The sequence below is a fragment of the Gadus chalcogrammus genome, chromosome 11 (assembly GCF_026213295.1).
Source record: "Gadus chalcogrammus isolate NIFS_2021 chromosome 11, NIFS_Gcha_1.0, whole genome shotgun sequence".
Taxonomy (NCBI): Eukaryota; Metazoa; Chordata; class Actinopteri; order Gadiformes; family Gadidae; genus Gadus; species Gadus chalcogrammus.
The window spans coordinates 10384915-10401273 of NC_079422.1; the positions used below are offsets into that span (position 1 = coordinate 10384915).

The following is a 16359-nucleotide window of genomic DNA, read 5'->3' on the forward strand; positions in this document are numbered from 1 at the left end:
AGGGCACCTAGTGGGGACCTATTATTAGGTCCTCAGTATCACTTGAGTCAGGAGTGTGTGTCTGCCTTAGACAGAAGCTCTCTGCAGCACCCCCCTGCACACCCCCCTGACTCCACCAGTTTACGGCATGGGCTCCACAGGTCTGGCGTCAGGTCTCTCTCCATGTTCCCCCAGAGAGAGAGAGAGAGAAAAAGAGAGAGCGGGCATTTGTTGTGTATGTCTGTGTGTGTATCCACTTGTGTATGTGCTTCTGCTTTTCTGATCTATTGTGGCGTCTGTATTCCGTAAAGATTGACATTTAGGGATGATAAAGCAGAACTAGAAGTATTTTTTTGTTCATGTTGTCAATGTGATGATTTTATGATGGGAAGTGAAGTTATAGGATAATAAATGTCAATGCCTGAGCTACTGGATCTCTCTTTCGATCTGATTCCACTGTTATGATCAATAAAAGCATAAGTTTGTACTTTCTACTTTTTGAGAGTCTGACCTCTTCAGTTGCACTCGTTGTATGGTCGCCCCATTGCTTTTCACAAGTGAACATTCATAATTTGGACTACGTTGAGTCGATTAAAGGATAATAAATGTAGCCATCCCATCCACATATTTGCATCTAAAAGGATAATATAATAAAACTTAATTTGTATCATTTGATATACTGGCAGAAAATGAACAGAAATGCTAAACTGAACTCAACAGTCAAGTTCCATGGGCAAGAAAAGTGGGAACTGGTGGACATTATCAAAATGTTAGAGCCCCTCCCTGTGGTCAATAGAAGTAATGCATGTCTATCCATTAAATATGGATAAAATGTTACAAATCACACATAACCAAACATCGCTTTAGGTCAACTTGTCTATTTAATATATAAAATACGGTAAAACATACGCAAAAGGGTAGGGTAAAATAGGACCAATGGATACTTTGGTACAATAACAAACACTTTTTTTTGTAAAAGCAGTATAGAATTTGTAATAACATATCAGTGCATACTTTATTTATGAAAATATACACAAGTTGTATATCATTCTCCAAAAACAAAACAAAAAATATCTTTACAACAAAGAAAAAGCCGACTAGCCGAACACAATATATTAGCTATAATTTATTTAAAAGTTTCAAATTCTTTTGTCTTCTCAAATCTATTTGTGTGGTGTACGGGTGTGTCTGTTATGTGTGTGTAACGTATGTGATATTACATTTGATGTTCTAAAACATGACTCATTCTTAACTCTTAACTCTCATTGAACACCCATGCATTGACATCATTGTGTCTGGTCGGAAATAAATATGATGTGTTGTGTCGCGCGCCCAACCCCTGCCACCGAGTGTAGTCTAGTTGGTACATCGAAGTAAAAAATTGCAGCATCAAACTGGTCAACTAAATCAAACTTGTTTTTAGCGCCTATGTCCATAGCCACACAAGCACTAATATCACAACAGTTGTGTTGTTTGTTTCATGACATTAAAAAATAAAACAAAAATCGTGCAATATTAGTAACACCCATATAAAAGAAAAACCAAACAGAAAAGATAACAGAAACGAAAAATATATTTATCTAAATCTTTGATAATTAAAAAAAGAAAATAACTTAAAATAATACAAGAAGTCTAACCTACACAAAAAAAAAGAAGAAATATTAAATAAACTTGTCAATACCATGACAATTTACCAACAGTGATGGGTGGGATATTGATAATATTGGTAGTTATTAATAAGAATAAAATAATATGAATCACTTATCTGAGAACAATTAGAATCAAAACAGACTAGATAGAACCGTCTTCACCACAAGTTAACACTGGAAAGTGAGCAAAGACTTTTAAACATCATTATACATGAGGAAATACTTTAGACGGTCAGCCTGAACTGAAGATTGTCTTTTCTTACTCTGCAATTACAGCGACCCCTAGTGTTGTTTTTAGAAACGTGCCAGGGCTTTGTGCAACACCTCGCTTGGGCTTACAGCGTTCCCTAGCATCACCGACTAAATTACACCTTAGCTGTGTCCGTTTTGTAACAGAGGCCGTTCTCGCCTCATTTCAACAAGACCACGTCTTGAGTTTCCAACTAGAGCCAGGCTACCACTTCCAAAAAAATGTTGGTGGGAGTCAAAATATATATGTATCTTTTTTTGATCAAAGCTCTGGGCAAAGAAGCCTAACAGTCAAAGTTTGCCTTTCCAAACTGGGCATAATTAATTAATCTGTCAATCAGACGGTAGGCTACACTCATATAGACTTAAGAGTGAGAGTCTCAGTGTGTATGAGTGAGTGAGTAAATTAAATAGAGAGAGAGCGAGAGACAGAAACAGAGATAGAGAGAGTTATGTGGAGTTATAGGAACAACATCTGGGGTGAGAGAGGCTCAAACCGATTATCCAGGGAGTAATATATAGCGGGGGGGCGGGGGGGAGTTGATGGAGTAATGACTAATGAGTTGGTGTTGATTTTGGTGGTCTGGGATACAACCCCAAAAGCAATCAGTGAGTGAAACTCCAGATACAAAATATCTATGTGATCAAAAAATAATCAGCCACAACATAAGTAACAAAACCCCTAGATAAAAAAAAAAAAGAGTAAAAAATCGGAGCAAACTCTAATTTTCTGGACGTAGAAACTAGATATGTTTGTCTTCATGAGTGTGTGTGTGTGTGTGTGTGTTTGTGTGTCACTTAAGGATTAGGCTGGCAGACAGTGTCAGCTTGAGGCGAGACGCATTTCCAATGAGAAGGAAGCCATTTTGTCATAAAGATGGGTATTCGGGGAGGTAGTGTTGGTCATTAAAGGATCAGAATCTACTCTGAGTACCTCTGGCTTAGCGACAAACCCATCCCCATTGATGCCTCCGGAGCTTTTAACAAGCAGATGGATCTGCTTGGCTCCAAGACAAAGTGCTTTTGAGGGTAGAAAAAAAGATTATGAAAACTATTATAAACCAAAAAACTTGCACTTTTGACCGTCTAAACCCCTCCTCCACCCACAAAAATTACAAATAAAATCACGTTACTCCTACATTCACAAAAAGTGACATCCTTCATAGTCAACAAACCTGACTAGTAGTGATATAATGTTTTTCCTTTTTTTAGTTGGCTCCTCTGAATCTAAAAGTACAAGTGACCAGCAAAAGGTGAAAGGTTATCTATGTACATTACATGGCTTTAATTCATTATACACTCTGCAACTACGCATCTGACACTTCCTCAAAATGGGACTTATTTATATTCATATATAAATTGAAAAGTTGTATCAATGTGTGTCTAAATGTGTGTGTTTGTTAGTCAGTAGGGTGTCTGCGGACATCGTGGTGTGGGTGTGGGTTGTGGGCGGGGTTAAAGTGCGCTCCATCAGTGACAGAGGACCTGGCCTTGTTCACTCAAAAACAGTCGAGTTTCCATGGTGACGCCTCATCCTCAGTTCTCCCATCCTGCCACTATTGCCCCCTCTGCTGGCCTGGCGCCACAACACATTACACCAGATATATACACAGAAAGACTTGCTGAGTCTCCGGCAGAATATATATAAATATATATATATATATATATATATATATATATATATGTATATATATATATATATACACATACATGTATGCATATATATAAATAAAGGTTCAATACATTCCCATTGGTCTACTAATGAAGGGTAGTCTCCTAGCTGCTCACCACCTTAATTACTTACATGCACATTTCTTAAAATGTACTTGTATATATACATATATATATATATATATATACTGTATATATATTCAGATATATACTTTGTTTAATTTCAGATATCGACCATTTCCTGTTTAGACCTTACGTCATTGGACACACTATGCGCTTTGAACAGTACGATGTAACATGACATTTTAGGAAAAGTGCCAGCTAGGAAGAAATGGGTGCACACCCTCACACACCCACACAACCTGCTCATCCTGCTCGGCTAGATAAGTGAAAATATCCCTGATTATGTATCTATACAAGCTATGCAAGATATATAGTCTTCTATTTAAGTCTTCTTTTCCATGGCAACCATTTTTATCTTTACAGTTAACTTACATGGTTCCGATTGCTGATTGGACGGTGGCCGGGGAGGGGAGGCGGGTCGTCTGGCAAACGTACCAGTCAACTCCCGAGATGGGCGAAGTCAGGATCCCAGCATCATTTAGTGTCTTCATATACTCCAAACCAAAACGAAAAACATCACAACACCATCAAGTCACACAAAAAAAAAGGAAACATGCTCAAAACCAAAAACAAATGAGGAAACGCCCCCCAACAAAAAACAAAAGCAAATCCTACAAAACAGCAACGTCCTGGCGTGGTGGTGGTGGTGAGAGATCACATCCACATGGTTGATGGGTACACACACACACACACACACACGCACGCACAACAGACGTGGTCGGCTTGCGTTGGAGGTTAAAGGTGTGTGTTTGAGACACATACGCACAGACACACACACAAACACACAAACTGGGCAAACAGATAAGGGGAAGGGGGCGGTCTGAGGCCAGCCAACACGTCTGTGGGGGTCAAAAGTTTACCAGCATGGGCCTCTGGAGAGCAGGTGCTACACCATGGGAGGGAGGGATTGGGGGTCTTTGGGGGAACCTCCGCTTGCTGGTTGGACGGGCTGGACTTCAACCCCCGCCACCCGAGCCTACCCCCACGTCAGGATCCAGGGTGGGATTCTTCTGGTTAGTTTTTGGTGAGTCGGGTGTGTTTTCTTAATGGATAGTATAAAAGCTACCTGGCGTAAGAGCAAGGCCTGTCGAATGTCTCTCTCTCGTGCTCTCTCTCTCTCTCTCTCTTCATCTCTCGCTCGATGTCTCTCTCGAAGGATAAATTAAAAAATAAACCTTTCAGGTGGATTGATATACAGCCTATGTCATCCCTGGTTTGCGGTGGCTCACCTACTAATACATGTGTTTGTGTTTGTTTGTGTGTGTTTGTGTGTGTGTGCGTGTGTGTAAAGTGGGAGGGGGACGAAAGAGTACACAAAAGAGTAAACTACAGCACATATGTAAGCACGCACATTGTCCCAGAAAACCAACACGAGTACAAGTGTGCACCGCTGTCCGCGCGTTTGATATGAGCGAGTGTGTGTGACTGCGTGCGTGCGTCTGTGTGTTTGTGTGTGCGCGTGAGTGAGCGTGTGTCGGTGTGAGGTCAGTGTGTCCTGATTGTGACAGCAGATGTGCAGCGAGACGGCAGGTCTATAGGTGTGTGTGCAGAAGGGTGGGGTGGGGTCAGGAAGCGTTGGGAGCTGGGGGGTCGGGGAGGGGGTGGGGGGGGGCATGTACACGATGCCTTGAGCAGGCCACACGTCTCCCTCCTTCATCCTTCCTCCTTCATCCGTCCATCCATCCGTCCGTGCGTCTGCGGCGGGGGGCCACCGCTCTATGTCACCCAGGACTCCAGTCTCATCCTCTTGACGTTGGCCCCGTCCTGCTCCTGGGGGTCCGCCGACGAGGGCCGCAGGAGGACCATGGTGTGCTGCTGCTGCTGCTGTTGCTGCTGCTGCTGCTGCTGCTGCTGAAGGGCCCCCTGCTGGTGGTGGAAGTCCAGGGGCCCCCCTCGGGCCCCGTCGTCCCGGTCGCTGCCGCCGTCGTACGAGCTGGCGTTGCTGCTGAGGCTGTTGACGGGCGAGCGGCCCTGGGCCCCGGGCTCCAGCCGGAGGGCCCCAGGGTAGATGGACGAGCCCAGGCCGCTGCCGCCGCCGCCGCCCCCGTGGTCACGGTTGGGCGAGACGGGCTCCGACTTGATGTTCACACTCTGGTTGGTGTTGACGGTGAGCGTGGCACCCTGAGGTAGGTGACCCACCGGCCTGGGGGAGGAGGGGGAGAGAGAGAGAGAGAGACAGAGAGAGAGAGAGAGAGAGAGAGAGAGAGAGACATTGATTATTATTACGATTTTTTATATGCTTTGGCAATGTAAACGTGCGTTCCCCATGACAATAAAACCATTTTAATTCAACTGCGATAAGGGGAAGAGAGAGAGAGATAGAGATCGAGAGAGAGAAAGGAGAGACGGAATAGAAATACAAACTGCGACGACATCTAGCGAATGAAAAAGGACAAACCCTTCTTTGTTTGAGTGCTACGTAACCAAATGTAAAAGTATGTCACCAATTAGATGCAATATTCATCCTCCTAGGTTCCCATTAAGGGGAGCCGACCTGCATTAATCTAGCAGCCGGTAACTGCATTACATCCCGAGCCTCATTAAATGACAAACTCTTAACAGATGAGGTGGTGGCTGATGAAAGTCCCCTCCAGACTAGAGAGTGGAGAATGGAGCGGGCTAAGCAGCGGGGATCCTCCAGCGCTCTCTCCCAAAGACACACACACACACACACACACACAGACACACACAGGCAGGTATTAATGACCCAAGCCAAGCTGCGACGACTGCACCGCACCCACAGCAGCGATGGCAGCAGTACAACGCGGACACGGGGGCAGACGTGTGCAGACAAACAGCAGCTCACAGGTGATCGCTGGCTGTTGTGAAGCCACGGGACATCGATGTGGGGGGGGGGGGACGACGACGACTTCAAAGCGCTGTTTTCCGTCTGTACTAGTGCTCAAAAAGCTGTCCTTCCACCCCTAATACCCTTCGTTTCAGTTAATGCCCCCCCTCTCTCTCTCTCTCTCTCTCGCTCGGTGCCCAGAGCACTTTAGCCAGCCACCTACCGTCTGGGTCACAATCATACATCAGCGCTTTCACAAACCCTGTTACTCCCGGTTACACACTACAGGGCACCGCAGGGCACTCTCCAACTCAACCACTTCGTAGACACTTTTCTTTTAAAGACTTGTTTGGATTTTTGTCCACCTGCCGCCAGGTCTCAGAACCTCCCCCGAGCCCCACACACACACACACGCTAATCCTAGCCTGCATTGAACCACCCACCCCTCATCTACAATGTCCCCCCCCCCCCCCCCCCCCCCCCCCCCGCTTCTGGTGGGAGTCACACTGCCCCCGACAACTGTAATGGACTCTGGGAGCCATCCTGACCTGACGATGTCTCTGTCTTTCTCTGTCTGTCTCTCTCTCTCTCTCAGCCTGACACAGGGATAAAATTTGAATTTGAATCTCCCAATTACAGCACAGAGACCCCTTAGGACATGTTCTGATAGGGCAGGTCAGGAACACGTCCACAACCACTCCAACTCTGCATCAATTACCGTCCCGACCGGGAGAGAGAGACAGTTTAACACCCCATTTCACCAGCCACTAAATTGCTCTCTCGGTCTCTCTCTCAGTCGTTGACTGTATATGTATAGATATAGCTATATATATCTATACACACACTCACACAGACGCACACACACACACACACACACACACACACACACACACACACACACACACACACACACACACACACACACAATCACACACACACACACACACACACACACACACACACACACACACACACACACACACACACACACACACACACACACACACACACACACACACACACACACACACACACACACAGACACAGCCAGAGTCCCCTGACGTCGGGCCGGGTTGTGTGTCGCTGTGTGCGCCCACTTCATCAGCAGTGATCTGTGTGTTGTTCTCTGCCAGCGGCAGGTAGATGAGTTATGGTGCCACGGGGGTGTCGTTACCATGGCGAGGGGGAGGGAGGGGGGGAGGGAGGGTGGGGGTGAAAACACTGGAGTCAGCAGCCGGGGTGACAGTGATGAAGGCAGGAGCAGCGGGCTAGCCGTGAGCGCTAACGCAGCAGCTAGAGGCAGACAGTTGGGTGCAGCGCGCCGCGGTAGGCTACGACTCCCCCCCCCCCTTAAGCGCTCTGCTTCCGGTGATGGGGGGGGGAGGGGGGAGGGGGGGAGTGGGTGGGTTGTAATGGACGATGTCATTGCAAAACCAGAGTTGAAAAGTCAGACGCTTTGGCTTCATTAGCATTGTTGGTGTTACGCGTTACTAAGGGTTTTGTAAATAAAATCTCAGAATGTTGATGAGAGGGAAACATGGTTCTGGTACTTCGCACACATGTTTAAATATACATGCATTTTTTGGGGGATACATTCTTGGTACGGATTTTTTTTAATAATGCTTGTGATTAGAAAAGAGTTGATGCAGTAGTTTTGCCTTACTAATGGTTCACTGACAAAACTTTTGGTTTCGACCTGACATGGCAGGAAGCAAGGGAGTTCCATAGATGAAGGAGACTATTTCAGGCAGCCAGCGTGCAGACAGGTAATCAAAAGGTGAGAGGTTGGAAAGAGAGAGAGAGGGATAGCGAGACAAAGAGATATAAAGATATATATATATAGAGACAAAGATAGGTAGATAGAGAGCGAGAGAGCGAGAAAGTACAGTACCAGCAGAGACCCTCCTCCCTGCCAAAGAGCAAGTTGGACTGAGAGGCCAAGCTGTGGAGGCAGTAGAGAAAGAGACAGCACTCCTGAAAACACTGACAGAGGAAGTAGAACAGACTGACACAGGAAGTAGAACAGACTGACACAGGAAGTGGACGGACTGAAACTGTAAATACGATCCGATTGCACACATAACACTCGTCCACTAAACTATAAGCATTAAACTAGGATGAATGTGCAAAGGTTATGGATCTGTAATCCTTTAAAAGTAGTTATGGTGCTTAAGAAATGTAAAGTTAGTTACAATGATTACAAACATTTTATCTGTAATTAGAAATGAGCAGCAGTTAAGCATTAGTAATTAAAAGACATGGCTTCCAAGGTGTCAATCTGTTTTAGGCCACTTGCTTACCCACCAGGTTGCAAAACGGGTTGCCCTAAATAGACAAATAAACCACCGCAACATGTACTCTATATTCCACATACACGTAACATATAGCAAAAGCAGCACAAGTTGGTACAACAGTTGGGCTGCCGCAATACATTGTCTACATCTACAATAATTGTTGGCAACATATTGATTGCTTTTATCAATGTGCATTTCATCATTTATGAAATGCTTCAACTGAATATAACAAGTACTTTCCTGTGACACTAGAGCAAAGTTATTAAATTGTTATTGTTGCACTAATGTTATAACATGGTACCATGTAACGTGTGACGTTAAGATAATGTAACATGTATGTAATGTAATTTTCCGGCGTATAAAATGGTTATCTGCGTAAAAGACAGCGTTATGACAACAAAAATACATGTTTTGAGTAGATTTATATCAATGCACTTAAAATATTTTGCCTAGTTCTGACCCTTTTGGCCTTCTACAGTAGGCTAACGTGTGAAGTTGTTACGTGTATCGTCTGGCGTAACGTGTGACGTTTCACAGAATTTGAGCATTTCCTGCTGATCGATCCTGCGTATGTTATACATACGTTATAGTCATAATAATGATGGTGGCATGAGCCAACGCCGACACCAGCACCCTTAATCCTTCCATAGGGCGGTTGGATTAAGAGTCGGTACTAAGTGAACGCGTGTTTTCTGGCCCTGAGCACAATCCACCAGCCCACCACTCAGTGAGCCATTCTTCTCCAATCACCGCGGAGACAGCGGCCAAGGGAACATTGACAGACAGAGACAGCCCGGACAGACGGACGGACAGACGGACTGACAGCCTGATTGACAAGAAGGATAATACCAGCAGCACAACCAGGGAAAAAAACAACCCCGCCCCCCCCCCAACTGAAAAATAATTAAAACGACTTACATCGCGACGTGATTATGCGGGGCACAAAAAAAAGAAAGAAAGCAACCCAAAACAAAATCCACATTCATGAGCTCCACAGACGGACTGACAAGGAAGCCGACACACAATCAGAGGAACAACATTAATGCCAGAGAGATGTCCTCCTGCCGCTGACTCACGAGCCTCTCCCGGCCCTCACACATCCCGCTCGGCACAAATAAAGACTCCCAGAGAAGCATGGACATCCGCACAACCAATTCCTTATGCCGGTAAACAAATCAAAGCTCAGCTGGGATTTTTCTTCTTCTTCTTTTTTTGGGTGAAGGGCATTTCTCAACGTGACATTTACATTTAGATTGGCGGCCTGCAAAGCCCGGTCAACAGGTGGGCCCGCCGGGGGGGTTTAAACGAGCGCATAACTGCACTGTGACAGGCCACTCCATCCTCTGGGAGAGAGAGTGAGCGAGAGAGAGAGAGAGCGAGAGAGAGAAAGAGAGAGAGAGAGAGAGAGAGAGAGCGAGAGAGAGAGAGAGAGAGAGAGAGAGAGAGAGAGAGAGAGAGAGAGAGAGAGAGAGAGAGAGAAAGGAAAGAAGCACGAAGGAGACTGAAGGAATTTAAGGGAGGTATTTGGTGAGCAAGAGAGAGAGAGAGGGGGGATGGAGGGCATTGGAGGGAAGGGTCTGGTGAGAGCGGGGGATGAACTGTGGGGGGGAGAAAGGTAGCTAAGGGGGTTACGAGCAGCGGGAAAGGGAGCAGAATTGATTCCCTCCCTTGATGTTTCCTGCGGCGGGGTAAGGTGTGGGTGACAGCCATGCTCAGACTCTCCGCCAGGCTTTCCGTCAGCCCCCGTGACGAGGAGCCCTTGCCTGGCCGCCGCGGGCTGCTTGGGAACCGCATCAGCGAGGGCCCCCGAGCGTTCAGGGAGAGGCGCTCACAGTGTGGGCCCGGTTCTCCCTGGACGGCACGCACCGCCCCGGTTCTTAGCGACATGTGTTCTGTTTGTTTGTTTTCAAAAACAGACTCGGCGTGCGGTGTGCACTGCACAGGTTTCCAAACACATGTCGTCGTTGTCGGAGCAGGAAGCGCTTAAATGCTGCTTGCTGTCACAGGCAGCATTTAAGATGCATGCACAGCAACCTGCTCAATAACTCGACAGAGTACCACTCCTGTTTTTTCATTTTTTTTTTGCAATTTATCACTCGCCATGCATCTTAAGCTGTTTCTAATATGAGACTGAAACCTTTAACAAGCAGAAAAGTTTTCGCCTGACAAAACTATGGTTGTAAAAGTTTGCATATATTGCATCAGCCTAACTTTCTCGTTTTGACACGGGCAATTCAGCAGCTTTTGGTTTGGCTTTGTCGGTCGGCAGCAGGCAACACAATACACATCGACAGACAGAAACATGGCAGTGCCCCGTTCAGCACTGAAGGCTAAAAGTCACCTCAGGTTAGCAGCAAAATTGGAGATGCAGTTAACCATCTCCCCGTTCTGTTTCTCTGCACCCCACATGCTGTGGACACAAGAGTGGGGGAGGTTGGGAGGACAAAAGACATTAATTAAAAACCTTGTAGCTATCCTAGCCTAGGCTTTTCCGTAGCCTACACTAGACACAAGTCAGCCCTAGCTTCAATGCTAACAAAGGACCCTATTCTTATACATTGTGGCTAACACGTAAAACTACACTCACATTAAACTACCGTACTCGCAGGTGGGCTAGCAGCCCAGCCTCACTGCAGGAGGCTAAATCAGATGCAAGGGCTTTGAGTGGGATTGTGGTATCAGAGAGAGAGGGAGAGAGCTATCTAGGTCACCATAGAGATGAATCAGCCACAGCTAGGTTGATAGCACGGCTTGCACAAGAGAGGTGCTTCAAGTAGGTTAGACTGATGTGTTCTGGTTGGCGCGTTATGAAAGATCACACGCACATATGCACACATACAACACGCACGCGTACACACATACACACACATCCTTGGGACTTTATCTTGTAGGGTCTGTTTCTTATGGGAACTATGTCCTATGGGGACTTTTTCTTCTCTATGTTTTGTCCTAAAATGTGGTCACCAATGCCACTTAGAATGCCAATGCTATTAAACTTTTGAGCCTATAAAGCAGACAGGAAATGGAAAATCCAGCTAATTGATATATTGATTGCGTGTGATGATGGTTTAGGGAGAAGAGAACTTACACCAAGTTGCTGAGCGACGCCAAGCTTATCTGGGACTGTTGTTGTTGTTGTTGTTGTTGCTGTTGCTGTTGTTGCTGGGTGACTGCAGGTTGCTGTTGCCATGCAGCCATGTTGCCAGGCACCAGTCCTGGAGGAGTGAAGGTTTGGAGCGCTGTGAGGTCTGCACTCGTCAGCTGGTACTCTGAGACGCAAAAGATAACCAGAGAGACAGAGAGAGAGACAGAGAGAGAGACAGAGAGAGAGAGAGACAGACAGAGAGAGAGAGAGACAGAGACAGAGACAGCGAGAGAGAGAGAGAGAGAGAGAGAGAGAGAGAGAGAGAGAGAGAGAGAGAGAGAGAGAGAGAGAGAGAGAGAGAGAGACAAAAAGAGAGTGATAGATGGATACAGAGACAGAGAGAGAGATACAGGGAAAGAGAGAAAGAAAGGAAAACAGGAGGACAGAGAATGAGAGAACAACAAAGAGCAGAGAGGAGAAGAGAAGAGCAGAGAGAAAGAGGGAAGAGGTTGGATTGTTTTACATCATACAACTTTCTGGTGCATCAATATTAATTGGCGCTAATCCATATTTATGGGTCTTTTGAAGTTGAAACATTTCACAAGCTTTTCCATAATGAACAAAGTGAATATTCATCACAGCTTGGGTGGGTGGGGGGTTAGGGGGGACCATGCTGTGGTGTGTGTCCAAGGTTCCGTTCATGGTAGCCAAGGAACAGATTACAGGAGAGCATTTAGCCTTCACTTGTTTTGATGTGGCTACTCCCTCAAGTCTCCTTTTCCAGACATATAAACATGTGACTAAGGAAATAAACATCGGCCAGCACCAAAAAGCGCCTGGTCATTGGGCTGACAACAGGACCCGGCCAGAGATGACCAGATAATCAGATGAGGATCATTAAGTGGTTGAATGGGCCTGACCAGTCAATAGGAAAGCAGGGTTTCCCATTGATGTATCAGACCGTGGCATCCTGGCACAGTCTAACTTTGACTGACACAGTCTCCCAGTCTCAAAACAACTGAGTGCAGGTAAAACTTCCCATTTTACCACATTTTCCAATAGCTGAGACTCTGGTCAAACATTTGAATTCATCTTATAAAAGTAGATATCAGTTGAGGACCCTTTGTGTAGGCCCACCAGCAATTTGTTGTGAAATGTTTTTTCTATGTTCATCTTAAACACTTATGACGTGTGATGACGTGTTAACACTTTTGGTTAAAATATATATTTTTGGAGACATAAGTAGTTTGGTTAGATTGAAAATGAATTTGGCTTCTAAGTTGTCCTCAAGTTTTGTAGGTAGGCCCTAGACCAACTCACCCGTGTTGTAGGCTGTCTGCATGCCTGAGAAGGGGGCTAGCAGACTGGGCGTTGCCACGGAGACCACGGGCGTGGTGAGAGACTGTCCCACCTGGGAGCTGCCTAAGCGCTGGCCGTTCTGGAACACAGAAGGGAGTGCAGGAAGTGATGTCAAGCTGCTGATAAGCATAAGGAGACAGGGCCAGGAGTAGGCATGTTTCAACAGCGGGGGCGGTTCCATTTTTCAACTGAATACATAAAGAATTTCTTTCCAAACTCTTTTCAGAGTTTACTTAAAAAAAGGAAAAAAGGAGGGGGAAATGGCAGGGTCAACCACATGTGGGACTTCAGCTTGTTGCTACAGCATTATGGCTGATGGTCGAGAGAAAAAAAAGAGTTTCCTTATTATTCCTCCTTATTTTGACCTTGTAAGGCATGAGTGTAGGAATTTACAGCACATGACTTCATCCATTTTCAACAGTAACAGTGTTCATGGCTGGCCGAGCGCGGACCTGCACTCTCTCTTTGCTGACACAGAACTCTACTTGAATCAGCACAAGGAATGTAACAGCTTTGGAAATGTTACACAAATGCACTTACTGGAAGTTTCTTTGAAAGTAAGATTAAGATTACATTATTACTGTATGATTCTGTTCATGCGTTATGTTACTGATAACATAAATGTAACGCTAGTTAATCCTGGAAAGAGTTCTTCTATCATCGCCGACATAGTCAACAACTATGCCATTTTGCGATTGTTGCTTAATTAAGTCGTAATTTAGAGAAAAAAAAAAAAAAAAACTTAAATCCTGTGTTTTTGTTAAATGTAGTAGTATTTGTCCTGTGACAATGAATAAATGGACTGTTATCACTGACAGTAAGTGTTTATTGGTTCCAAGCGCTAATTGCTAAAAGCTAACAGCTAACTTCATTCCAGGTAGCATCCCAGACCCCTCCTGGTACAATTAGCCCCTTCTCCATGGGGGTCTTTCTCCCTTCCATTCCGCTTCTTCACAGCAACATCAATGCTTAAGATGAAATTAAACAGTCACGTCGCCATCAGCCTTGTTGGCAAGGCAACGCGGTCGCCTGTGGCCAGGTGCCTGGTGCGTGCTGTGGCGTGGTAATGGAAGCTTCTTGAACGTCATGCTGACAAAGGGATGCATGCATCGACCTGACCGACAGTGGTCTGTGTGGGTGGAGGGTGGGGGGTTGCAATGAGGGAGTGTTCATGCTGGGAGAGCGTGATCGTTGTGTGTTTGTGTGTATGTGTGTGTGTGTGTGTGTGTGTGTGTGTGTGTGTGTGTGTGTGTGTGTGTGTGTACAAGTACAATTAGGCAAGGTAAGGAAACCCGGCATGAACAATATATAATGTGTATTCAGCTATTGTCTGTGTACCTTATGTGATGCAGGTGAAATAAGCCTTTTTGCCAACCTTGTTTTTTTTAGGTCTATGAGGCCGGTCTGCAGTATTTTGTGGACATTCGGTCGATGCTGTGGAAATAATTGAAAAAGTCCCCTAAAAAACGCACATGGTTGCGGTTGCGAGGTTTGTGTCGCAACTTTACCTCGATCATGTGGTGTGTAAGGCGTCTGCTTTTTTTTAGCAATGGAATATTAATAATGTTCACAACGTGTGTGTGTTTGTGTGTGTGTGTGTGTTTGTGTATGGGATTGTGTGCATGTATGTTGGAGCCTATGTGTGCGAGTGTGTGTGTCGGAGAGAGCAAGTGCTATGGGGGACTTCAGCATAGCTAGCCATCAAGGCATGAAGTTAACCCTGTATCCTTGTATCCTCCTCTTTTTGGGTCACCGACTTCATGCCATGCTGCGTTACAACACCACCACAACCAACCCAACCTCATTCTCGTCACACCCAAGCATGCACATGCTTTGTCTCCTCCAGCCAATCTGATTCAGGCTGCTGGGTCACCGAAAGCCCGCCCTCTCTATGACATGCCATTTATCTCGGCCGTGTGTGATTGTAGGATTGTGTATTTCTGTTTTGTTTGAATCAAACTGGTTTGACTGGGCTGCAAAGGAACTTAAAACAATGTGTCAAGAACATAACAATATCCAATACAAGACCTGAAGAACCTTGCTAGATGGTTAGCATTGCGCTCATCGGCTCAGCCAAACCAGAAACCTCAGTTCCTTTTGGTCCACCGGAAGACAGTAATAGTCTTATGTGGCGACAATGGTTGTCGCAAGCCGTTAGTCAGACGACACCTAGCTACCACTCTGCTGTCTGGCAGTGAAGAAACTAGCGCTCCGGTGGGAAAGCTAGCACTGCATATCAAAGTCAATCCCGAGTGAACGTGTTTCTTTGTGTTTGATAGGGCGTGTGTCTGTGTGTGGATGGGGTGTGTGTGTGGGTGTGTGTGTGAGCCCTGCGGAACCACACCCGTCATGCCAGTGGGCGCGATCACACTGCATGCGCGAGACCTAGCATACGCCACGCGCGGCTCGGAGAACTAGCAGTCTGTTCTTATTCACCTCACTCACCAACTCCAGTTCCTCCTCTGTCTGCCATAGGTCGGGGGTCAAGGGTCGAGGGGGGGTAAGGATAAGAGAAGAGGACGACCAGTTTAATATTTAAAAGACACAAAAACATTGTTGGAACATCCTTGGTAAGAAGTCACTCATGTGACGGAGGAGCTCCGACCAGAGCCACAGCGGCCGTCAGTCTAACCAGTAGAGGGCGTAGTAGTGTGTAGCGTTGCAGAGTGGTGTCCCAGTATGATAAACAGGGTTCTCGTTTCTTAGGATCTACTTTGTCCCGAGGAGGGTGCCGTACACGTAGTCACTCACCAGCTGCATGAGGCCTTTGGCCCCCTGCGAGGTGATGACCCGCAGGTCCGGCTTGCGGTTGCCGACCATCTGATGGTTGGGCGGGGACGGGGACTTGGCCGGAACTACTTTCCCCAAGCTGTTGCCATTGGAGATAGTGAGGAGTCCCGGGGAGGCTCTGGCACTGATGTATCCATTCGCTTGAGATGGAGAGAGAGATAGAGAGGTTTAGAGAGAGAAAGGTAGAGAGAGGTAGAGAGGTTAAAAGAGAGAGAGAGAGAGAGACAGAGAGAGAGAGAGAGAGAGAGAGAGAGAGAGAGAGAGAGAGAGAGAGAGAGAGAGAGAGAGAGAGAGAGAGAGACAGAGTCAGAGCGAGGGAAAGAAATTATAGCAAGTTTAGACCATCGGGACTAATAGGTGTGTGACTGCCAG

The 16359-nt window shown here is 46.1% G+C and overlaps 1 protein-coding gene across 11 annotated transcripts in view; it reads right to left on the reverse strand.

Annotated features, from left to right (window-relative positions):
• Positions 1–5309: 5309 nt before the first annotated feature.
• The window catches only part of mef2d (myocyte enhancer factor 2d), a 72189-nt gene continuing 61139 nt past the window's right edge, over positions 5310–16359 (reverse strand). For 4 of the 11 annotated variants that reach the window (XM_056601383.1, XM_056601387.1, XM_056601388.1 and 1 more), the window contains 6 exons: positions 15949–16127; positions 15634–15663; positions 13159–13276; positions 11842–12022; positions 11095–11163; positions 5310–5814 (listed from right to left, as the gene is read on the reverse strand). In XM_056601383.1, the coding sequence (XP_056457358.1) occupies positions 5388–5814; positions 11095–11163; positions 11842–12022; positions 13159–13276; positions 15634–15663; positions 15949–16127 (1004 nt within the window). In that variant the 3' untranslated portion in view covers positions 5310–5387. The remainder of the gene's footprint in view (positions 5815–11094; positions 11164–11841; positions 12023–13158; positions 13277–15633; positions 15664–15948; positions 16128–16359) is intronic. The other 7 variants (XM_056601389.1, XM_056601390.1, XM_056601386.1 and 4 more) reach the window with 4 other exon arrangements.